The sequence below is a fragment of the Cornus florida genome, unplaced genomic scaffold (assembly GCF_030987335.1).
Source record: "Cornus florida cultivar Cherokee Brave unplaced genomic scaffold, ASM3098733v1 CherokeeBrave_3.0.0_Hap2_Chr01, whole genome shotgun sequence".
Taxonomy (NCBI): Eukaryota; Viridiplantae; Streptophyta; class Magnoliopsida; order Cornales; family Cornaceae; genus Cornus; species Cornus florida.
The window spans coordinates 51,143,516-51,169,352 of NW_026775571.1; the positions used below are offsets into that span (position 1 = coordinate 51,143,516).

Here is a 25,837-nt window from a genome sequence, read left to right on the forward strand (position 1 = left end):
TTCCCCCAAATTTGTACCTGATAATCTGTCCATATAAACTAGGTACCAAGCATAAAAGCATAGACATAGATAAAGATATAAATCTGAAATAACATGTCATACTTTATTAAAATCGGGAAAGAAGTCAAAATATGTGCACATCAAAAAATGCACCCACAATTGTCATACCAAACATGGCCCAAAACATAGAAATATTCAAAACACAAAACAGAAACAAATAGCATGAAATAAAAGCCAAAAGAGCAATAAGATGCTCAATCCTCCATCAAAGTGGATTAATATGGACCCGGACCTGCACCACCACAGTCAATAAGTGACTGCACCATTGCCTGCAAAAGCTGATGTCCCTTTCTAGTCTTCTTACGAAAGTCAATAAGGGTGCCCTCCATAGTACCAACCTGCAGCTGAAGAGTGTCAAGCCTGGTGTTGAGAGAGTTGTACTCTGCTTTAGTCACAACAGGTGGCTGTGGGCCAACAGGTGCAGGGTCATCATGCTCATCCTCCATATGAATATCCATATTGCCCCAATAGAACTCATCACCAATGCGGAGTTGTCGACCTTTTTTCAATTGGGACTGGCTTTTCTTCCATTCAGTGAGGTTGTAAAGATACACATCCTCCTTTTTTTCCTCCTTATGGCGCACTTTGTGCCTCTTGTTCTTGAGCATCTTCATGATTAAATAGGGAAAGGGGAACGACCATGTCATGGCATTATCCAATTGTGTAACAATGAGATCACGATAGAGCTTCAGAATCTGGTCCCAAATGAGTTGCAGGACACAAAACCAATAACCTCTTTCCGCTGCATAGAGGGTATTCAAAAAAGTACCCTTTATTTCAGAATGCCTAGCAACCGAAAATACATTCTTAGCAAGGATAGAGTCCAAAAACCAAAGCCGGCATAAAATGTATGACTTATTAGTGCTAGTTGTGCGACGAATTGTGAAATTGTTATGACAAATTTCACGCACAATGTCTGGTAAGGTAATGGTGTCAGGGAAAACGTCATAGATAGGCTCATTTTCGTCATTCAAAGGGAAGTCAAAGGACAATCCTAAGCTGTGGCAGTGTCATTAATAGTGAACGCATAAGGTATGCCATCAATTGTTGTCATTATCACATTTGGCTCAGCGCATGAGTAGGACATGTTAGGAGTAAAATTGTTGGATGATACGCAAAAAGAAAACATGAGCACATGGCTTAAATAAAGCGTCGAGATCACGATTCTTCAACTCCATAACAAACCAAACCGTTTCCAGGTGGTCTTTGAATTCATGCTCAATGGTGAATTCGTACTCAAATTCAATTGAACATTCAGACCAATCCGGAGCAGGAGCCTCCTCAGAAGGCCCTTCGGAATTGCGAGGACGCTTGGAAGTAGCAGTAGAAGCCATTTAAGTGAAGAAATTTGGTTCAGGACTTTTGTCAAACACGTGGTGTGCAAGACAGAAAAGTAAAGAACAAGTAGGAAGATTAGAATGAGGAAAGCCTAAAATTCATAAACCTGTAATTAAATTACAACAATCCCCCAAACAACATATAAATCCTCCACAATATCAAGCCCCAACTTCCATGAAATACCCAAGAATTTAAAGGATGGAAAGGGAAAGAAACTTTCTTCAATTTGGAATTCTAAACTTTGCCCCTTTTGAAGGAATGGTTATGATGGGAAGTCAAGAAAAAGGAAATAACGAAGATGTAGAAAGTGACAGAAAAGATTTAAAAGGTGGGGAAGGTAGGATGTGGAGGTAGGAAGGGTCAAGAGAAAAGATGGAAGGAATGAAAAGAAAAGTAAAGAGAAAGGGAATAAGTTATAGCAATTTGAATGGGCTCAGGTTCCTCTTTAGGCTATGGCATCCGGACGCAAAGGCTGGCATCCTTCAGTTATGTGCGCAGCTGGTGGGGTAATTTGAACATAGCGTCCAGACGCATGTATTGGCTTCCGGACGTGACAGTGCCTAGGTGTTGGCGTTTGGATGCGGGAGATGGTGTCCGTATACGGGAAGACTCATAAATGGGCATCCAGACGCAAGGATTGGCATCTGGGTGCAATTGTGCCTAGGTATTGGCGTCGGGACGCAAAGGATGGCGTACGGACGCAAATGTGCCCAGGTAGTGGTCTGGAGATAAACACGAAAATTCCCAAATATGTTACCGAAACCATAATATGACTATAGAAACCCACGATGACCACTGGAATGGAAATCTAGATGATTCTCGATAAATGCAAAATGGAGTCTCTACTTAGGCAATTTCAAAAAGTTGTGGTTTACGGTAACAACGATATAAGGAAGCTTGGAATAGAAAGAATTGCTTCCTTAGAGTGCTAAATTTAACGTCGATAACTAGACGATATGGGAATCTAAGTAATCCTCATAAATTGGATCCGTCAAGATGATAGAATCTACATATCTGACCAGGACTAGGTTATTAATGTAGGGCTTAAGCCGCTGGCCATTGACCTTAAAAAGATTCCCATTCTTTAGGTCTTACAACTTAACAGCACCTTGAGGGAAGACATAAATGATAAGAAAATGACCTTCCCACCGTGAACGGAGCTTCCAAGGAAAGAGTTACAAACGGGAATTGAAAAGCCAAACTTTTTAACCCAAAGCAAAAGACTTCTTGACAATATGTTTGTCATGGAATACTCTAGTCTTTGCTTTGTAAAATTTGGCACTTTCATAAGCGTCATTCCGGATTTCTTCTAGCTTATTGAGTTACAATTTCCAGTTAAAGCTGGCCTGATCAAGATTGAAATTGAACCTTTTTATGGCCCAAATGGCATGATGCTCTAATTCAACCAGGAGGTGACATGCCTTACCGTAGATGAGCCGGTATGGAGACATGCCAATTGGCATCTTAAATGCGGTTTGGTAAGCCTAAAGCGCATTATTTAGTCATAATAACTAATCTTTGCGGTCCGATTTAACCGTCTTTTCAAGGATATTTTTTATTTCCCGATTTGAGACTTCTACTTGACCACTCAATTGAGGATGATAAGGCGTGGCAACCTTGTGAGTGACTGAGTACTTAAGGAGGATGGATTGAAGATAGCGATTACAGAAATGAGATCCTCCGTCACTTAAGAGTGCTCTAGGTGTACCAAACCGACTGAATATGTTCGTTTGAATAAACTTGACCACTGCAACGTGGTCATTACTTATGGTTGCCTCAGCTTTCATCCATTTAGAAACATAATCCACCATTAAGAGAATGTAAACATAGCCATAGGAAGATGGAAATAATCCCATAAAATCTATTCCCCATACATCAAAGATTTCGACAATTAAAATTGAGTTCAATAGCATTATGTCTCTTTTAGACATAACCCCAAGCTTTTGGCATTGCTTACAAGACTTACAAAAATTGTAAGCGTCCCTGAATAATGAAGGTCAATAAAATCCACTTTGAATGACTTTAGATAAAGTCTTTTTAGTACTGAAGTGTCCTCCACATTCGAGAGTGTGGCAGAATTTCAAAATATTTTAGACATCATATTCAGAAATGCATCTCCGGATTATTTGATCCGAGTAATACTTGAACAGTTCAGAGTCTTCCCAAAAGAAATTTTTGATTTGAGTAAAGAACTGATCTTTCTCTTGCTCAGACCATTGGGATGGAATTTTTCCAACCGCAAGATAGTTGACAATGTCAGCAAACCAAGGAGGCGACACATGAGAAATCTGGAACAGTTGCTCTTCCAGAAAGGAATCATGAACTGGAGAAAAATTAGAAGTGTTCTCAATGAGAAGCTGAGAGAGATGATCTGCTACGACATTGTCAGTACCTTTCTTGTCCTTAATCTCAAGGTTAAACTTTTAGAGTAAGAGTATCCAACGAATGAGTTGAGGTTTGGTCTCTTTCTTTGCAAATAGATGCCTTAACGCGGCATGATCCGTGAAAACAATGACCTTGGATCCAATAAGATATGAACGAAATTTGTCCAAGGCATAGACAACAGCTAGCAACTCTTTCTCAGTTGTTGTATAATTCAATTGAGCATCTGAGAGGGTCTTGCTAGCATAGTAAATGGCATGAGGAGTTTTATCCACACGCTGGCCCAAAACAGCACCTAATGCATAGTCGGATGCATCGTACATGATCTCAAAGGGAAGAGACCAATTAGGTGGTTTCATGATTGGGGGCAAGAGAGAGTAGTGAACAGAGCTTCTTAAAAGCTTCCAAACACGCTTCATCAAAGCTTAAAGTAGTATCCTTGGCAAGAAGATAGCACAAAGTCCAGGATATCTTGTTGAAGTCTTTGATGAAGAGGCGATAAAAGCCAGCATGGCCAAGAAAAGAACGAATTTGTCTCACCGAAGAGGGAGGAGGAAGGCTGTGAATTAATTTAACTTTTGCCTTATCGACCTCAATCCTTCTTTTAGAAATAATGTGTCCCAAGACATTCCCTTCTTGTACCATGAAGTAACTCTTTTCCCAACTTAAGATCAGATTTGTCTCCTTACATCTTTGAAGCATAAGGGACAGATTATGGAGACAAAAATCAAAGGAAGATCCAAAGACGGAGAAATTGTCCATGAACACTTCAAGAAATTTTTCGACCATATTAGAAAATATGGACATCATGCATCTCTAAAAAGTGGCCAGTGCATTACATAACCCAAAGGGCATGCAACGATAAGCGAAAGTTCAAAAAGGATAAGTGAAGGTGCTCTTCTCTTGATCTTTAGGATTTACAGCCACTTAGTTATAGCCAGAATAACCATCAAGAAAATAATAAAAACTTTGGCCGGCTAACCTTTTTAGGATTTGATCAATGAATAGAAGCGGAAAATGATCTTTCCTAGCTGCAGAGTTGAGTTTCTGGTAATCTATGCACACACGCCAACCAGTAGTGGTGTGATGTGGCACAAGTTCTCCCACTGAATTTTCAACAACGGTGAGGCCGAATTTCTTTGGACCAACTTACAATGGGGCTTACCCATTTGCTATCCGAGATGGGGTAGATGATCCCCGCATCTAATAGCTTGATTACCTCTTTCATGACAACCTCCCTCATGTTAGAATTCAACTGGTGCTGCACCTTTAGGGAAGGTGTCACGTCTTCCTCTAAAAGAATGTGGTGCATGCAAATAGAGGGGTCAATTCTTTTTAAATTAGCCACCAACCAACCAATAGCTTCTTTGTGCTCTTGTAACACCACTAAAAGGTTATTTTCATGGTCTTTGGAAAGATCCGATGCAATAATGACCGGAAGAGTTTTGTTCGTACCAAGAAATACATACTTGAGATTAGCCGGGAGTGGCTTTAATTCAAGTTGAGGTGGAGATTTCAACGAAAGGATGGGAGGAGTGCTGAAAATTAATGGAAGAGGTTCCTTTAGCACTTCCCAAGAAGGAAAGTCCGAGATTGCATTAGCATCAAGCAAAAAGTTGACTTCACGAATGGATTGATCAATATCATAATTTTCGAAGCAAAATGAGCCAAGCAAGTTTCAAAAGGATCTTGACCTAGAATTAATGGGAGATATTCTTCGACCATTTCATCTATGATGTTAAGAGAGAAGCATTCATATTCCTCCGGAGGATGTTAAGAGGCATTAAAGATGTTGAGCTTCACCTTCATATTTCTAAAAGAAACATCCATCACCCCGGTTCGGTAATTAATGGAAGCATTATCCGTGGCTAAGAAGGGCCGACCAAGGATTACGGGAATATGTTTTTTTGGATTATGGACCGGTTCAGCATCTAGAACCAAAAAGTCTACTGGGAAGTAGAAGTTGTCCACCTTGATGAGTACATCCTTAATGATACCATGAGGTTGTTTTACGGATCTATCCGCAAGTTGTAAGATAACCAAAGTGAGTTTGAGTTCTCCTAAGCCAAGTTGTAAGTAAACTGAGTAGGGAATTAGATTTACACTCGCTCTTAAGTCAATGAGGGCCTTTTCTATCTCATTGTCTCTAATGACACACAAGATTGTTGGGGCACCCGGATCCTTAAACTTTGGAGGTGTATTGTGCTGAATGATAGCACTTGCTTGCTCATTTAACCTCACCTTCTTAGGAATATTGCTCTTAGAAATGCGTTCTTGAGTACACAAATCCTTGAGAAATTTAACATAAGGTGGAATTTGCTTAATGGCATTAAGGAGAGGAATATTGATCTTTACTTGCTTAAAGACTTCAAACATTTCCTGAATTTTATCGTCCTTGTTCCCAAAGTGTGTAGACTATTTTAGGCATTGAGGAAAAGGAGCCTTGGGCTCATAAGATATCTCAACATTTGGGATTGGCAGATTTGGAATTTCTAGACTAACTTTCAGATTTTTGGATGAAAAACTTGAATTCTTGGGAGCAAGAGTTTTAGTTTTTTCATTCACTTTATTGTCCACAATTCTTCCACTCCGAGGTGTGGTGATTGCTTGGACTTGCTCAAGATTTGAGCCACTCGAATGAGTGATTTCATCAATCATATATTGCCATTTCGGGTTCACCACAGGTTGAGCTGGAAGTTTTCCCGTGTCCCTCTTGTGAAGCTGATTCACAAAAGTAGCCAATTGTCCCAGTTGGGTTTCAATGTTAGCTATTGATTGGGAATGAGTATCAACCAATTGCACAGTTGATTGCATACCACTAATGGCAGCCATTATCTGCTTATTGGAGTTTAATATCTCATCCAATTGGGACAGGTGAGGAGGAGTAGGATTTTGATTAGAAGAGCTCGCATTATTGGAAGGAGGACGGTAACTTGAAGAAGCTTGAAATGGCCAGTTCATGGGCTAAGAATTAGATTGAGTTGATTGTCCATGACCTTGAAATGATAAATTTTGTAGGGCATGTTGCCTCCACGAGAAATTTGGATGATCTTTCCAACCCGGATTGTATGTATTGGAATAAGGATTATTTCCAGGGCGAGAGAACATGGCATTGGCCTATTCTGGCATACCTCCAGAAAATTGCTCCGGTGTGGGGTAATCTTTTGCATTATGAAAAGTGCTCGTGCAATGTGCACACACAACACTGGATGAAGAATTCTGAGAAGATGAGAGATGTGGTGCCACAACCTAAAAAAACTTTGTGGCTTATGGTATCCACTTGAGAGGATTCTTCCCTAAGAGTCCATGGTTGGCATGGATTTGAGGGTTTACCAACATTAGAAGTAGAAGCTTTACGAGAACTATGTTGCATAGAATTTTTGCTTATATTCTCAAGTAGAGTCCATGCATCATCTGGATTTTTGGACATGAACATGCCCCACACGAAGAATCAATAAATTGTCTATGTGGTTCCATTAAACCATCATAGCAGGCTTGCACCAATTGCCACTTTGGAATTTGGTGGTGCGGACACTTCCTCAGAAAATCTTGAAGTCTTTCCCATGTCTCATAAAATATTTCCCCATCGATTTGGGAAAAACTAAGAATGGATCAAAGCATTTGGTTGGTCTTACTCATAAGATAGTACTTTTTAAGGAATTCTTGTTGCAATTGAACCCACGAAGTGATGGAATTTGCAACAAGAGAGTTCAACCAATACTTTGCTCTATCTTTCAAAGAGAATGGAAGAGAATCATATGAAGTGCATTTTGGGGGAAGTCCCTCATCTTGATGGTGGAGCAGATTTCCAAGAACTCATCAAGATGTTTATAAGGGTCCTCATTATCAAACCCATGATAAGTTGGAAGCATTTGGATTGTGGTGGACTTGATCTGATAATGATGAGCCTCAACATTGGGCATGACAATGCATGATGGAGATGTAAATGTTGAGGGTACAAAGTGATCCCCAAGAGTCATTAGGGCTACATTTTCATTTTTAGGTCTAAGATTTTCAACTCTAGGATTTTTGATATTAGCATTTTTAAGATTAGCTTGTTCATCAGCCATATTGTCTTCTTCGATTTCAAGTTCTCTTATAGTTTCGAGATCCCTAAGGTTCCTTCTTTGTTGCCTAAGAGTCCTTTCAAGTAAGGCAATATCAATTAGTTCCTCAATATGTGGTAGAGACAATGACCTACAACTTACCATCAACTATCAAGCACAACAATCACAATAACCCTTCACCAATACATCCATATACATTAATCCATTTCTCCACAATTCAACAATAATGAAAATAGATTGAAATGGCCACGACAAGGACTTATGCTCTGAACAAAATAGAAAATTACAATAGCCTCAACAAGGGCCAACCAACAAATAAACTAGAAACTTCAAAAACTTACCCAAAGTCCTTAAGACTTTAAATTTTGCAATCAGTTCACCTGGAAAGTCTTTAGTTCCTAGAAACACAAAAACACACTAAAAAAGAAAAAAAAAACGCGTCAAAATAAATAAATAAATAAATATATATATATATATATATATATATATATATATATATACACACAATCAAGCACAAAGCAATTTTTAAACTTTGATTACAAAACCGTATGCAATCCCCGGCAACAGCACCAAAAGTTGATGGCAAAAATTTGTTACCACTTAAAATTACCACCTGCAATAGCACATATATCAATGTAGAAAAGGGTTATTATAGGGTTTGTCAAACCACAAGGATTGCTAGCTTATGGCAACCAAAGTTATAAAATCACTTTTTAGTTTGATAAAAGAGATGATAGTTTGATTGAGTTGTCACTTTAAGCTATGAATTGAAATTTAACAAAAATAGAAAATAAATTAATTTAAATGGAATTAAACTCATAAAGATAAAGGCTAGGGAATTGACTTCACCAAAACCTCATAAACATGTTAACTTGAATTCAAATTAGGGATAAACAACTATGTATATAAAATGATGTGTAGAAGTATAAAACAACCACAACATCTTCTAGAAATTCATACATTTCAGAACTAAACATAACCCATCTTTGGTTGGAATGGTTAATCCACCTAAACTAAGTTATGGTATGAACCATCTTCCCTAGGCATGGCCTATCAAGGTCCTTCAATTGTATGTTAAAGCACATGAAATTCAATTATATATCATAAATTATCTTCAGTTGGTATGGACCATCTACCTAACATAAATTAACCTAAAGGTATAGCATAATCCGTCTTCCTTAAGTATAATCTATACAAATTCTCAATTAACATGCCAATATAACCATTTATAAATTCATTCCCATTGTCACTATAGGAATGTCAAGTGCATAATTGTGCCAATACGATTTCTAAGACAAGATAAGCATATCAACATAATTATATATTCAAATGAAGATAACATACATTAATTGAATTTAAAAACACATTAATTCAATGTAAACAACTTCTAATTTATGAAATCAAATATATACAAGATGAATTCCCAAATTGAAAAGACAATTACAACATGTTTACTTGGTCTAGGTTACATCAACTCCCTAGAAAGGGAGTTAGTTCCTCATGGACATGGCAACAGCTTTAAGGATTGAAGAAGAAGAAGAAGATAAATTCTACTCCAGCCCCATGAATGAAGAACAACACATAAACCTTAAGAAAATCCCCTCTCTCTACAATATATTTTTCAATAATAATAATGATACCTTTCCCTAGCCTTTTGCCCCTTCTTAATGCAATTAAGGGCGCTTGAATATACAATATTTGGCGCTTATCAATAAAGATGAAGACCACAACAATACAGATGATATCTTGCGTCGTCATGAGTAGCTAATTCCACTCTTAGGACATTGATGTAGCCCAAATCCGAATATTATGGTTTTATTATTATATACTTTGGGGATTTAATATATTATGTATTTTGATTGCATGATTATGGGCAATTGACTTAATTCAATTGGTTTTTAACGATTACATAGTTTTTGAATGATTAATACATTGTCTTAGATTTAATTGTTATTAAATTATATTCAATCCATTCTTATTAGACGGTATAAGGCGGAGGCCTATCAGTCATAAGAATAGAGATCATGCAATGGTATTGAAACGTTTTTCATGAATGAATGTTTTCATAATCTATGTCTAGGGAAGACAAGTTATACTGCAAAATTAGTTAGCAGTAGGTAGGTAGATAATTCGTGCCAACTGAAGATAGGTTATAGTTAATTGAAATTCATGGAACATCTTTCTTTAAATCTGAATTAAACGAATGTTATTGAGTTTAATTTCATATGATACATAATTATTGAAATCCCAAGGTTAAACAGTTGACCATAGTATGAGGTTCGTACTGAAGTCAATCCCTAAGTATTTCTTCTCTTGATCTCATTCCTTTTATTCCATTTATTTTCTTTTATGTTATTGAATTACATCACAACATAACAAATCAAATCATCTTTCTAAATTAAAATAGTATTAATTGAAGACTCGATAAACCACCACAGTCCTTGAGGTTCGACACCCTCAACATAGCCCTATCCTATAAGGATTCATTCTATTACGAGTGGTATTTTATTATTGATAAATAAAAACACACATCAACACCCTTGGTAGCGACAAAAGTCAATTGGGGCTACCAGCTAGACCTAAGAGATCACCTTCATCCCAAATCACTCCAAACAACAATCTATCATTTTGGATTCTCAACAACGAGTACCACCTCCTCATACCCCAAACGCAATCTGAAAAATAACTCCAATCCACAACTTTTAATTTCTAAAACATAATTCATTTGGTACATAGTACCTACCATCTATTACTTCATCCACAAATAACTGAGCACTTCAATGACTACATGCTACCTGCCTTATCATGCAATCCTGCACTACATGACTAAAACTGACCACTATACCCCACCTCAAGACTCTCTCAATAACCATGCCAGCCTATAGCCCCACTCATCAACTAAGCCATGTAATAAACTCACCAAAAGTCAATTACCCGCAACATACTTCCATAGCTTCCTTAAATGGGAGGCACTCCTCGAAAAACCAGTCTTTAAAACAAACTTATACAAAATCATGAAATGAATCACATCGAACAGTTAGTCACCTATCATCGGCACGACTCCAGTCAATGCTTACGTCACCCTAGACTTACAAAGTCCAACAAGTCCTCTTAACTGTAATGACCCGGTCATTTTCTTCCTTTCCTTTTTTTCTTAAATTTTACGGATAAATTTTTTCTATTATCTTTTCTATTCTGTGTTTGGTTTCTCATCACTTAGTGTCATCTCGAGTGCTCAGAAATGGTTTCTGAGACTCTTTCCCCTGAATTTCCACATTTTTCGTTTTTTTGACACTATTCACTTTTCGTCCTTTTCCCTATTTTGTCTTTTCCCCGTTTGTCACTTTATTGGCATAACCTCACTTTTTTGTCTTTGAAGTTGGTTTTTGAATTCACATATCTTCATTCTAAGTGGTTTCCATGAAATACATATCTTTACTTTTGCAGTAAAGTACTCTGGTTGCTCCCGATGTCCATAGGAGCATGGATGCATAGTTTTTCAGAATCCTTTTCCTTTCTTGGGGTTTTTTCGTAAATAACTTTTGAAGATATTTTATTTTAGGGGTTTTTAAGAAAATATTTTTGAAAGATATTTTCATTCTTGGCCATTGTGCAGTTTTCACTTTTTAAATGGGTCATTGTGCAATTAATAAAAGTTATTGCTAAATGCCTTATTATGAGCCTGGATCCCCGTACAGGATTCATTTTCACTTTCAACGAGTCGCGTACTCTAAGAATTCCCTTCTGGTTGTTTTCCTCTAGTTTCAGGGTTTTTGGCCCTAGTTGTTGCCGAAATTGTTCGGGGCATATCTCTTTGCTCGAGACTCGGTTTTCGACGCCGTTTCTTTCGTTGTTCATATTTTCTCATTTTGGTTCTTTTTCATTCATGGATTTTTGCTGTTTGAGCACGTTTGCTCAAATTTCACTTTTCCAGACCCGGCGGGGCTCTTTCGGGGCACTTTTAGGGTTTTCCTGTAAAAGGGGGGTGAGACATTTCAATTTTTATCTTCTCCCCTCTTCATGCACGATCAACAACTCCCATGGAAGCTTAAGGGGGGATGCCACCCTTCTTTTCTCAATTAAACCTTCTTTCCTTTGTTAAAAAATCATAGTGCCTTTGCGTTTTGTATTTGTCTTGACTATGCGCATCTTTCCCCCTTATTAGAACCAATTTTTGTCCAATTTTTAAGTTCGGGTTTGAGGTCAAGCTAGGATTTTGGTAGGTCCTCTTTAGAGTTTAATGTTCACGGCGTTGTCCCAAACAAAACCCCGAAGTATTGTCGAATTCGGAGCCGTTTCATTTTGGTGGCTTTTGAGATTTTCATCTCAAATTGAGGTAGGGAATGTTTTAGGATTTTGTATATGTTGTATTTAGTGTTTTTCATGATTATATAACTTGTTTGTATGCCTTGTATCAAATCTAGAAAATTAGTAATATTTAATTCTTTGTATAAGATTAAATTTACAAGGATGTATATAGCTTAGAATTGAATTGTGGCATGATGATAAATTATACTTTGATATATTTGTTAACATATATTAAATTAGAATTATTTGAATAAGAATTGCAATTTTTATTTAATATTTTTCTTTTGTGAAATATTAATTCCCATGGCCGTACCTTGCATGAAATTAACTTGTGATAGGCTATTAAATTAAGTTTTGGCATGCTCTTTAATATACGTTAATTTTAGAGCTTTTGGATGAGTATGAAATTCTAGAGATTTTAATTAAAAGGATTAATTAAAATCTACTTTAAAGGTTCCATTGGCTTAATCAAGTTTTTAATTTGATAATTGTGATGACTAGGACTTGTATACTAGCGTATGTTAATTTGGGACCATTTGATGTTGTTTTAGAAATTAAGGATTTGATTATCATGATTTAATTAAATTCCATTTTATTGTTTCAATGACCTAATTTAGTTTTGATGTGGTTTATGTAATGATCATGCTATGTTGTATAACATGTGTTAATTAGGGATCATTTAATTGAGATTTGAAGCTTAGAGAAATTAATTAGGTTATATAATTAATTTCCGTTTCTATTGCGTTAATGATTTAATCATATGTTTGACATTGATTGTATATTTAAATCATGATTTTGGACTTATATTAGATTCTTCAGTTTATGTTTTCAATATTGAATTATATTAGTATAGCGTATAACGAATCGCACACTGAAGATTCGACATATGATGTTATTATAGCGCGTAACGAATCGCGCTCTAAAGATTCGACATTTGCTATCCTATAATAGTTGTGGATTTAGAGCATGAACTGTGTGGATACAACCTACTTGTGCATGGAATGTAGTTTCGTACTTTATATATATTTCGTATATAAGTTGTTAACTTATTTATTTTGGAGTCACTTGGGATATTGTTACAGAGATATGGCTAGAGTTTAACTCTAGTACGGGAGGTATGAGTTCTCCCTATTTTATAATGCGCACTAGGGTGGTATTCCCAGCGGGTTAATGCCCAAAATAACCGTTTAGGTCTTGGCTTTATCCAAGATTTGATGTCCAAGTCTTCTACTACTTGATTTCGCATTCAATTCCAAGTTGGCAACCAATGTTTAATTATGACTTGTGGTTTTGGTTATTGGCGATTTAATGTTGTTAAGTACATTCAGGCATTATGATTTCTAATGAATCATTGCAGGTTTTAATGTTGTTAAGTACATTCAGGCATTATGATTTCTAATGAATCATTACAGGTTTTTGATGTTGTTAAGTACATCTATGCTGTTTTAATTTAATGTAATAACTTTGTAAAACGTTAGGTCGATGCATTCTCATTTCTTACGAGTAGCTTTATGTTACTCACCCACGTAGTGGGGACATTTTTCAGGTACGGGAATCAAGATTCTCATTATGCTTGGACGATTTGTGGACTTGAAGGTTCCATTCTTGTAAAGGTTGGCTTGAAAAGCCATTTGTAGCCTTATTTGTCAAATGTGTATATTTGGTTCTAAACTTGTAATGTGTGCCTAAGCACACTTCTTTATTCTCATTTTATATATATGATATGACGCCAAGGGCCAAACCATATTTGAAATTCATGTATATTCATAAATGTTGAAATCTTGCCTTTAATGAGAATATATGAGAAATTAGGATTTTAGCATGACATTTTTGCACTGGAGTGTGCATCGGGTATGAAATTCATTATCTAACATTCATTTAATATGTATGAGGTGTGGCCAAGGGCCAATCACCATTTTGTTTTCATTTTTGCATTTTAGTTTCATACATTGCATTTTGAGCTAAAATAGTAAAATCCGAGCCTTTAAGGGTTCATTTCAAAATTCGGTGATGCAAAGTGTGCACGAGCACATTAAGACCTACTTAATATGCATGAAGTGTGGCCAAGGGCCAAACGGTAATTTGAAATCATTTGTTAATTTTAGTTTTCAAATTTCCCATTTCTAGTTCATTTTTTTCATTTTGGCCATGAGGGGGTCGAATTTTGCATCGGTGATATTTTTTAAGCCATGGACCATTCTAGCACGTCCTAATGGAAAAGTTACGTTGGCGTGCATGATCATTTTCAAGAAAAACCTCATCCTTAGGGATTTCTCGTCAAAAATAAAATTTTATTTTGACATGGTCAGCTTAGAAAAATTATTTTGAGGGGGATTTCTTCTTCGTGTTTTTCTAGAAAACGTCGTTTAGTGCCTCAAAACGGCACATGGATTTCAGCATTTTGCCCAGGTTACTATTCCCAGCCGTGACAACGTTAAAACTTTGTTTTGACTTTTCTCTTCCATCCGGATTCCGAATCAAGTGATTCTTGAGTCTAACTTGATTAATTTTTCGCTATCTTCCCATTGGTGTGCTCGGTAGCACCCGATTTTATATTTTTCAGAAATAACCATTTTGCCCTTGGGGCTATTTTTGTCCGGTTTTCTTATAATTCACTTCCGCTACTTTCTTTTGAGTTCTATGACTTCACGGGAAGTCATGGATGTGTCTCAGGAATAATATACATTCTAGGGACGTCATTTCCATGTAAAATGACTATTTTGCCCCGGGGGCTTATTTGTCATATTTTCGATCTTTTAGTTCCGCGTCAGTTCTTATTGAGTTCCACAACCTCATGGAAGGCCATCAAAGTGTATTAGAGGTGTGTTATGCCTTGGGAGACCGTCCGCATTCTGGATTTGTTATCGGATCACGTTCGGTTTATTACAGGACGCGCTTGCCTAAAAACCATGGCCGTCACATTAACAATAATAACCAACACATTTCCTTAGACCATTCCAGAACACCCGTACCCTCGTGACTCTAGCAACCTCTACCACCCCTATCACGAACCGATTCGAAAAGAACCTGCGCACCAAACCGTGACCAAAGTCATAAATACTAACTTCTAAAGGTCATACATACCTCACGAAAACCTCATATCGTACACCTGACTTCTACAATCACAGGAACCCATGCACTAACATATGAAACTCATACGTCTCACCCTAGACACCGCAATAGGCCATATGCAATCGTTCAAAAGTTGTGCCCCAAACACTACACTGTGAAAACAATGAAGGACTAAGATAACCTCGCACCGAATAGCTCAATCCGCGAGCTAGAAATCCACGCCCTTTATTTGATAAGAACCGGCACCCAATAACCCTAGAGCAACCTAGATCCTCATCTACTTAAATCAAAACTCAAATAGCCATCTATGTCAAGACAGGTACTCTACCATACTACCAACCAACCCATGTTCAACCGCATACTCCTATATATGCATACATATGTATATAATAACTGAAACATTTACCCTGACACAACCGTGTCCATTAAATCATTATGTGAAATTAATCATCTGATTCATCCGCATAATCTTTCCATATAATACACACTTGCATAACCCGTGCTCATTTTTTCGTCACATTACCATACACAATATTCCTGTCATAACCCATACTCACTACATGCCATCTTATCACAATTAACATGCTTTCAATTTCTTTCATATTTCATTTACATGATTAGATTAGATAATTTCTCTGCATACATGGCTATGTAACACATATGTTAGCATTTAATTACATAAACATGTGAACACTTAGCAAGCAAGCATCTCCTTCACAATCGTAAACATATAAGCAAGTAACAAGTAGGCATACTTCTTAAAACAGTAAACACATAAACACAAGCAATTAATCAATGCAGGTCAACCTTTACCCCATTTAGGTAAGCAACTACCGGTTGTCTGAAAGGTATTCGAACCTAATGCTCTGATATCAAATTTGTAACAACCCGAACCCAGGGGTCCGAATCGCTAACCGGGTCCTTACCCGAACCCGAGGACACACTAGAGGTAAAACGGTCATTTTATAATAAGTAAGGATAATATGTCCTTAAACTAGTTAAATGAAGTTTATAACAATCATCCTAGTCATTCTATAGCATTGGAAGTGGTTATACGGTCATTGGTCATGATTTCCCAAAAACTATACCCTTACTTGGTTCAAGGGAAGTCCCGATGCTGTCTCACTAAAATAGCCATATTTCTTAGCATGAATGGAATTTAAAGATGAAGTTGGTATCATTGGAAGCTGACTCAAAAACCTTGAACATGAACTCAAGAATGACCCAATTTGCATTCGGAACAAAGAAGTTATGACCGCACGAAGTTAGGTGATCAAAGCTGACAAACTGTCGAGGTAAAAATGAACACTGGGGGACCTGAACCGGTTCAAGAATTCTTGAAGCAGTTCAACATAGGTAGAGTGCCCAAATGTGAACCAATTTCATCCTTGAACCGGTTTAATGAAAGTTAAACCAGTTCCAGATGACCAGAACCCTGTAAAATGCCCACAAAAGCCTAAAATTGAGTACTTGTGCACATGGGCGCACCTTTGTTCCCTTGGTGACCTTATTTAAAGTCTAAACCTGTCCTAAACCATACATTTGATAGTGAATAAAACATAATTAGGTTTCCTTACATTCAAATAAACCATAAATGAGTCTATTACATCATTCAAAGTTAAACAAGTCCGCAATATGTCAAAATATGGCCTTAAGGCTTTACGTGGATTTCAAAATCATAATGAGACCACGAGATACAAGAGGATGGTCTCAGAACCATTTCCAACCATGAAATAGATACAAAATGTCGCTTAATACAATTTATAACAAAAAGCAATATACACATTGATCACAAAAAAAAAAAACAAAAAAAAAAAAAAAAAAAAAAAAAAAAAATTCCAAGTCCCTTGCAACCCGACTAAGCTAGTGGTGGGTTATTGTCCGCCACTTCCTTTTCGTATCTTGAAAATGGTAAATTAAGGGGTGAGCACAACAGCTCAATAGAAGTCGCCTAAGACGTCAACTTTGAACTTCCTTAAGCCACGTAACACATAATAGGGATGGAAAAGAAGTCGGGGTTATGTATTGGGAGTCCATATAACATTCTTAGCACAAATAAGTATTTCCATAAACCACATACTACATTTCAATGAATGATGTGCATGATATGAAATGTAATGCACCCTGTACAATGTTAGGTCTCTATCGACCCAACTCTCACTTTTCGAAAACCACTAATTGATTTTACTAAGGCGAGATTGATAGCCATCCTTGGTTCCAAATCCGGCAACCATTTTGAGCCTAATATCAACTTTTTCACGCCTTACACCGGGTCGCACTACCTCTAGGTCAAGCTAGCCCTGGACTCGTGAAATCAGGTTCATTTTATAAAAACTTTCCATTTCAAGAAAAACTTTTCTTTTTGTGAAAACTTCCATCTCCAAACCCTTTTCAAACTCCATTACCGAGCCATGTCATGTGATGCACCATTTTTATCCTCTAAGCACCAAAGTTATCAATATGGCAACAATAACATCATCATTGCATTCTCAACTCAATGAATATAAATAAGGCATGCTATAATATTCAATTATAATCATGGCATGCTTTAGAATTTAATTCAACAATAACATCCTTCACAACAATAATTCAAGTAAAGCATTTTCTTCCAAGGATCAAATATAGGCATGCTCCACATAAAATTATATACAATCCACATCATGCTTTTGACACATAATAAAAGTAAATCATGCCTTTAAACACTTAGTCACATTTTCAACATTCACATAATAGCAATTTCATTTCTTGGTTTTCAAATCTCAAAATTTATAAGAAGAAAAGGTAGAATTACTCAATAAAAGCTAAAGTTTGAAGCATTAGGGAAACCACTACCTCTAATGAAGAACAAATCAAGTAAATCCTCCAATTCAGCCCAAAATTTTGAAAATTTCAAGGTGCTCCAAACTGTATTTTGCCCTGATCAAAACGAAGCTTTCGTCGAGCTCGTCAACTTTGTCTTCTATAGCAAAGTCGAAATCTAAATGTAAAATGAAGGATCTAGCTTTGAAATCTTGATTTCTAGAGAGAGAAAATGTTTTGGTTAGAGAGAAAAAGAAAGCTGCAATTGCAATTTTGGGAGAGGAAAATGGCCAAAAAAAAAATAATATATAAGTTAATATAAGTGATAAACTTTTATTAGGTGGGGCCACCAAGTAAAAATATCTCTTTAGCCTCCATTATATATATATATATATATATATATACACACACACTTACTAATCACACTATAACACATGTCTAAACACATAACCACATAAATGTGCATCAATTAATAATGTAAAAAATGCAACAAACTCGAAACACAGTCCCCATATTTAACAACTCCGGTAACGGGTCCCATCTGGGACCTCCCGACCCGAAAAAATAGAAAAATGCCGAAATGGCCATCAATGCATTTCCAAGAATCCTGAACTCAATGAAATGCCCCAACCAACTCTCAGAACACACCCAGCATACCCTACGATATCCGACATGCAAAACGAAATAAGGATTAAAATATTTCAAAAAAAAAAAAATTCCAAAAAAATAAAACATAGGAAAAATTAGAAACATTACACGCCGCCTCACCTACTCATAATTTTCATGTATAGGTTTGTTTAGGGCAACACTCGCACACCTGCCCCCATATCGTTGCCTATATAAACCCATATCATCTTGTATTCTTTCTATCACTCAATTCAATAGAATATACGGTTCATATCTTCAACAACTGACTTTAACCTTTATTTAATTACAAAATGTGTTATTTTAATTTCAATTTAAAAACTATATTACAATTTTCTCACACAAATAATATCGAACTAAGTTTGGTTCTTGTTACATTATTTTGTTTTGATGCAATTGTGATATTGTACTTCTCTTTATTTGGTTAGCTACTTCATATTATCTATTGTGTACTGCAGATTATTTTTATTTTTTCCTTGAGAATGTTTTTATAAAAATAAAATAAAAAGTGTCAAATCCAAGAACTATGTCCACTGTACTTGGCCCACTCGTTGATCAGTATACGCATTTTGGCTAAAACTCAAGGGCAAAAATCCTCTCATGTTCCTGTTCCTGCCTGTTCGGATGTGTGGCTCAGATTGGGCCACGTCAATTAAAAAAATTACAGTTGATTGTAGTAACAAATGTTTAACTACAGCGGGGCCCACACGTATATATACGTTTGAATTATATTAACGAAATACTTCAACAATTATCTAAACAAATAAATTTACCAAAGGATCCTTATGTTATCTCGGGAAAAGTCAAATCTACCCTTGTCATTTAAACTTCTAGAGAGAGAATTTTAGAGAGAGAAAGAGAGAGGAAATGTTGAGGAGGGTTAGATGATTCTCTGGAATGCTTGGAGGCCACCTTCCAAGATCATCAAAGACGATTCTTTCTCCATCTACGGCATTATTGATCTTCCTCTATTTCGACATCTAATTTATATTCTGATACTCAATTAATCTCTTCATATAATTTTTTTTTTTTTTTTAGATCTCCATAATTCAAATCAAATTGTGTGAAATAGATATTTTTCCCTGTCTAATTTTTTTATATATACATCTCCATAATCGAGGTTAAATCGTCGTCTAATTCTCTGGAATGCTTGGAGGCCACCTTCCAAAATCATCAAAGATGATTCTCTCTCCATCTACAGTATTACATCTAATTCCTATTCTGATATCCAATTAATCTCTTCATATAATAATTTCTTTTTTATTTTATAATATTTTATTTTTTATATAGATCTCCATGATTCAAATCAGATTGTGTGAAATGAATTTTTTTCCCAGTTTAATTTTCAAACAGAACCCATATTAATGGCGAAAATAATTATCAATGTAATATGAATTATGAGTCTTTTTTATTTTATTTATTTATTTTGTAATTATCTAGTTTTAGTCGTAGAATTGCCAGCTAAGACAATTTGATTATTCTTTAATTCAGCTACTGCTATGTGTTTAATTTATTCACTTGGTTCCTAAATTTATGTGGATTTGCGGTTATGGATGAAATTGAAAATCTTGTTATTTGGAATCGAAGAAAAAGTTAATTCTCCACTCTACTTTATCTAATACAACCCTCTTGGTTGAGAGGAAATACACTTTTAATTTTGCTGGAACCCAAGAATACGACTTCAATGTAATTTTTTTTTTTTTTTTTTTTTTTTTTTTTTTTTTTTTTTTACATTTCACAAACTTTCTAGCTGCCAAACATAAACTTTATGCCAATTTCTTGAAGAATACTTGAAGAAGACAACATACTAAGAAAGATGAAGACTTTGTCATGGTTTTCCTTAGACAATTATTTAGTATAGGGTGGGTGAATTTTTTTTTTTTGGTAAAGCAGTTGAAAGTTTATTAATGAAAGAAGCTTAGATTATTGCAAGAATTTTGGGCGAGGAATGTTTCAAGCATGAATTTAGGAGATGGTTGAAATTGAGATTTTAAAATGCGGCAACAATTATTGCCATTCGAGAATTCAGAAGAATAAGTTATGAAGTGATCATTTAATCATCTTTTTTCCCGGTGAGATTGCTCCAAAATCAATTCTCTTAGCATTGGTTTGTTTAAAGAAATGGAATTCCATATTTGTTGTTGTTTTCTAAGTACTCGTTTGTCAGGTTAATATTTCAGTTAACCACCTGTTTGATACTTTGCCACAGTATACATAATCCCCCTCTATTTCCATAATTAATGATGACTAAAATTGAGGCGTCAAAAAAATAAGCACAAAAGTCTTGCATTTGGGTTTCTGAAGTTTTGCCAACTATGGCCAAATTGTTTCTTGCTTTTTTCCCATGGGTTGTGGTATTCTATGATTTCATCCTTCCATTGACATTTTGCTATTTTTTATGCAGGAAAAGCCTCTTCAATATTATAAAACGATCTTCCAACAATTTTTGAAGTTATGATAGGGGCAACGAAGAAACGAGCAAAGGCATCAATTTCAAGTCACAATGGAAATAAATCTAAATCTAGCTCTAAGGTAGAAAAACGATCACTCTTCTAGTTTCTTTAGTTCTATCACATAAATTAAAATCATAGGTTAGTAGTGCTGGTTTGTTGTTTATGTTGCTTAAATGGAGAAACTGGTTTAATGTTCACAATGATAGAAAGTGCCTTAAGAATACTATTATAATAATAATTTTAGTCAGTCGATTAGAGACTCATGATTTTCACTTATGGTAAGGATGAATGTTCGAAGAGATTTTTAGGTGCTTGGAAATCATGGCACATGGTAGGAATATATAGTCTTTTTTGAAGAGAACCTTAATTTTCATTCTGGGGTTAAATTTATCCATGTTTAGCCCTCTTTCGGTCGTAGTTGCTTTCCAGGTCTTGTTCCTTAATTTAATAATTAAAAATTCAATATTGTAACATTAAACATTTGCAATCATATCATCATTTGATCATTTGGTTCAGTGGTTTGCAGTAAGATATGACGACTGCAACTCAGCCCTTTAATGGCAATTTAAAGGCTAAACTTCTCTTGTTTCTTTCACATTATATTTTTATCTTTCTTTTTCAATCTTATATTTAGTTAGCAACTTCATTTGGTTACTGAGAAACCAGTAGAAAGATTACAAAAAGGAAATCTAAATTTCTTTCAATTCCTAATTCTCTGGTTTTCCAGTGAAAGGAAAAATAAATCAACAAGTTAGTACTGTTGTTTTATTTCTTTGGGTAAGCTTTCTCAGCCGTTAAGGAAGGATAAAAGTGTTATCATTCAATTACTCATGGAATTAATTTCATTAGAAAAATATATACTGAATGACTTGTTTGACTATATGTTGTAAACCAATTAAATTGTATTTATATTTCCAACTTCCTTCTATTTTTATTATTTATTTTTTTGTATATTGGTTGTATTGCATTAGTTTTGTTCAATGAGTTGATTTTAAGTTTGAGAGCTAATTAACATAAAATTTAATTTTGGGGCCAATATCCTACAGGCACTGCTAGTATCGAATGTATGTATATTGTTTCAATTCTTCAATCATTTCTTTTTTAAGCGTTTAGAGCAAGACTAATTTATGCACCAAAATTTTTTACTTTACTCTAGATAACAAATTTGTCACTTTCTTTGCTTAAGGTTTTATTATTTGATTTATAATAAGATTGATGGTGTCATTATTATTATTATTACTATTACTATTACTATTATTATTTTAATTTATTCAGTAAATGTTATATCAGTGGCTTTATGTATATAGAATTGGAGAGTATATATATGTTATCCACACAGGTAAACAAGTTCCCTTATTTAATATATATATTTTTTAAGATAGTTCTTTTGCAGAAAAACTAAGTCTGTCAAAACAAAAGTCCAAAGAAATAGTTTTCTTCCTCTCTTTTTTTTTTCAATTTTAAAATTAAGTGTTCATTCTTGTTTGTTTTTTTATGCAATTTTTTATCAATTAGTTCCTGAATGTAATATTAACTCTGTATTAGTTACCATTTATTTTCTTTTTTCACTTTTTTTTTTAATTCTAAAATTAATGTGTTCATTCTTGTACGCATTCTTATGAAGCAACAAAATTAGTTAATTGGTTAACGTAATATTAACTTCATGTTTCTTTTATGCCACCTTTGATTTCTATTGTGTGCATTAATCTGTATTTCATATTTTGATTTCTTTTGCATGTGTTTGATTTCTTAGGTTTACATATCATTTTTTTTTTTTTTTTATGTTAGTGTTTGATTCCGTTTATGATGATTTTTGTTACATGTCTCTCATACCATATTTTGATTTATATCTTGATGTATTAAAAATTTTGGTATTTGAATTTCCAATACTATAAATTGAAAATATTGAGTTTTAGCTAACCGGTGCTACTCTTTCCTTTATCTTATGTGTAGTCTATAATCATGATTTTTTTTTTGCTATACTATGTTCAATTGTCTCCAATCAATATTTTTTATCTTGTGTTTTTTTGTGCAAATAATGTTAAGTATTAAGTATTTTTATGATCAATGTCTATCCCTTTTAAAACCTTCTATTAAAATGGACCACATTAGTTTCAAGCATATCATTTGTTGTTAGTTACCAACAAAAGGATCTTTATATGCTCAGTCTCGTGTGTGTGTGTGTGTGTGTGTGTGTCATATTCATTGATATTAGTCTTGATATCTAACCATTTTAGATTTTAAATGGACGACGACATGAGAATGTTACGGTGCAATAGAGTAAATACTTGGACTTCGGCAAAAAATTTAATCGGAAATCGGCATATGTACCTTCAACATTGTTTTGAGTCTACGAATTATGATGCAAAGTTTGTAAAGGGTGGTACGGTAACTAAGATTCTAAGCTTATATTAAGAGTTTTAAAAATTTATAATTTTTATATTTAAACTGCAAATTAAATTGTTGTGATTGCAAGTAGATTGGATTGTCTACGACACTAGATGGTTGGCATTCCTGCGTACAAATGGAGTTGAGTTACAATAGGAAATTATTCATGTACAAGTTGGCATAAATGCCATGTATATTTATTTAGTTATTACGTGTAATTGAAATTTTTATTATGCAATTATGTTATGATATAGAGAACAAATAATTTTAAAACACGTCACATTTAACTTGGGATGTATTCTATCCATATTAATGTGTTCTAGTGAAGAGCATTCATTCTTGGTTTATGTTGGGAATTTAATGAATAATTACAATTTCACACAATTCAGTTTTAATTTAGGATGTATGTTTTCAATTAAGATTGATTTAATTTGTCTTCTTAAAATGTAATCAAATGTGATTTTTATTTGGGATGTGTGTTTTATCTATGAAGACTGTAAACCGTGTTCAAGTGAAATAAGGGGTGATTCTTTCTACAATTTTGTTGGGATTTATTATACGATATTTGATTGTCATATATTACATTTAATTTTGGGATATATACATCTCCATGATGTTCTTGTGTTGACGTGAAATAAAAGATGATTCATTTTAGGTTATCGTTGGGATTATATTAACTATAATTTCACACACACACACACACACACACACACACACACACATATATATATATATATTATGGGATACATATTTTCCATGATGAATAATTAAATGTGTTCAAAATAAAAAATCAAAGATGATTTTTTAAAGGAAAAATAAATGGTGATTCAGTTACAATTATTCATGAAATTTAGTGCACACCATTGGAAATACAACAAAAAATTAATAAAGTTCGACTCAAGAGTCACTTGATTCGGAGTCTAGATGAAGAAGTTATGAAACCTCAAAATTTTACAAAAAACTGTGATAACAGGGATGTCAATACAACCAAGCTAACCTAAACAAATGTATGAGATTGTTTGGGATGTACAAATGTATTTGCATAAGAAGATTTGGAGTTTCGAATTCGGCGATTGATCGCCGATTACATAAAAGGACGTCAATACAACCAAGCCAACCAAGGGATGTTGTGCATCCCAAAATAAGGTCTCCTTACCTAAACAAATTCCCAAACAACTAGGGGGAGTAAACAAGTTACTCGTAGGAAATGAGTATGCGTATACCCTATAGTCTTAATGCCTTTGCATGAATAATATAAACTGTACTCAATGGATCATGCTTCCTAATGTCTACATTTCAAGGGTGAGCTAAGGCAACATCTTATGTTTGAAATACATTGAAAGCAATCCACAATAGGTATAAAAATCAAATACAATGGGATAATCCATGATATACAACAAGTTATAGAATGAAATAGATTATTTCTTTAGTTTTTCCAATTTTTGCAGGGCGAAAGTAATAGAACGAAATACAACTTTAAGTTATTTATTTTTGCAAATACATATGTACCAGTCATCCCAATATATTTGCACAAATAGATGATGTAAAACTGTTTCTCTTACATAATGGGATAACTATTGGGATAGTTTGTACTTATGTATTTGCATAAGCTTATAACTTAAAAGGTGTATTTGGATTGTATTACTTTGGCCTTATAAAATTGGAAATACTTTAGACAACACGTCAATTATGTATGAAGTAGTGTAGATGGAAGTACTCTGGTACTTATGAATATATTGAGATGTTCTCTATACTTTTATAATGAAACTACCTATATAAATATCGGGATGACTGGTACATATGTGTTTGCAAAATAATATAACTTAAGAGGTGTATTTGGATTCTATTACTTTGGGCCTTCAAAATTAACTTACGAATTTATTGGGATGTTCCCAATAACTTTGGAATGAAAATATGTTCATAACTACTGGGATAGTTTGTACATATGTATTTGCATAAGACTATAACTTAAGGTTTATTTGTATTATATTACTTTGGCCCTGAAAAAATTGAAAATACTTTAGACAACATGTCAATTATGTCTGAAGTAGTGTGGATACAAGTACTCTGCTACTTACGAAGGTGATGAGCGCTGAAAAGTGCTCATTTAAACCCCTTAAGCTTAGGTATTCTAGAACCTGTATCTATCTTATTTTCCCGCTTTAGATTGATTTTGTAATATTTCCATTTTCAGGTGCTTATCCCCAAAATAAGCTAACTCAGCTAACTAAGAGCATAATTGAAGCAATCTTGAGAAGAATCAAAGAAAGGAGCAAAGTGGGAGCAAAAGGAAGCAAGTGGTGGAAATTCAGCAAGTTCGATCGA

At 34.8% G+C, this 25,837-nt stretch overlaps 1 protein-coding gene across 1 annotated transcript; it reads right to left on the reverse strand.

Annotated features, from left to right (window-relative positions):
- Positions 1-3,488: 3,488 nt before the first annotated feature.
- LOC132272050 (uncharacterized) lies at positions 3,489-5,023 on the reverse strand. Its single transcript, XM_059773509.1, has 3 exons — positions 4,946-5,023; positions 3,915-4,058; positions 3,489-3,800 (listed from the first exon to the last, which is right to left on the reverse strand). Exons 1-3 carry the CDS (start codon positions 5,021-5,023, stop codon positions 3,489-3,491), a joined length of 534 nt encoding a protein of 177 aa, XP_059629492.1.
- Positions 5,024-25,837: the final 20,814 nt, after the last annotated feature.

Bases quoted from the DNA above. Each gene is read 5' to 3' on its own strand.
- LOC132272050 (XM_059773509.1), bottom strand. From the start codon at position 5,023: ATGAGGGAGGTTGTCATGAAAGAGGTAATCAAGCTATTAGATGCGGGG. The intron at 4,059-4,945 runs GTAAGCCCCATT...GTTTTGGGCCAG, and splicing joins CCATCTCGGATAGCAAATGG to CGTGTGGATAAAACTCCTCA. The intron at 3,801-3,914 runs GTCATTGTTTTC...CTTGAGATTAAG, and splicing joins CATATCTTATTGGATCCAAG to GACAAGAAAGGTACTGACAA.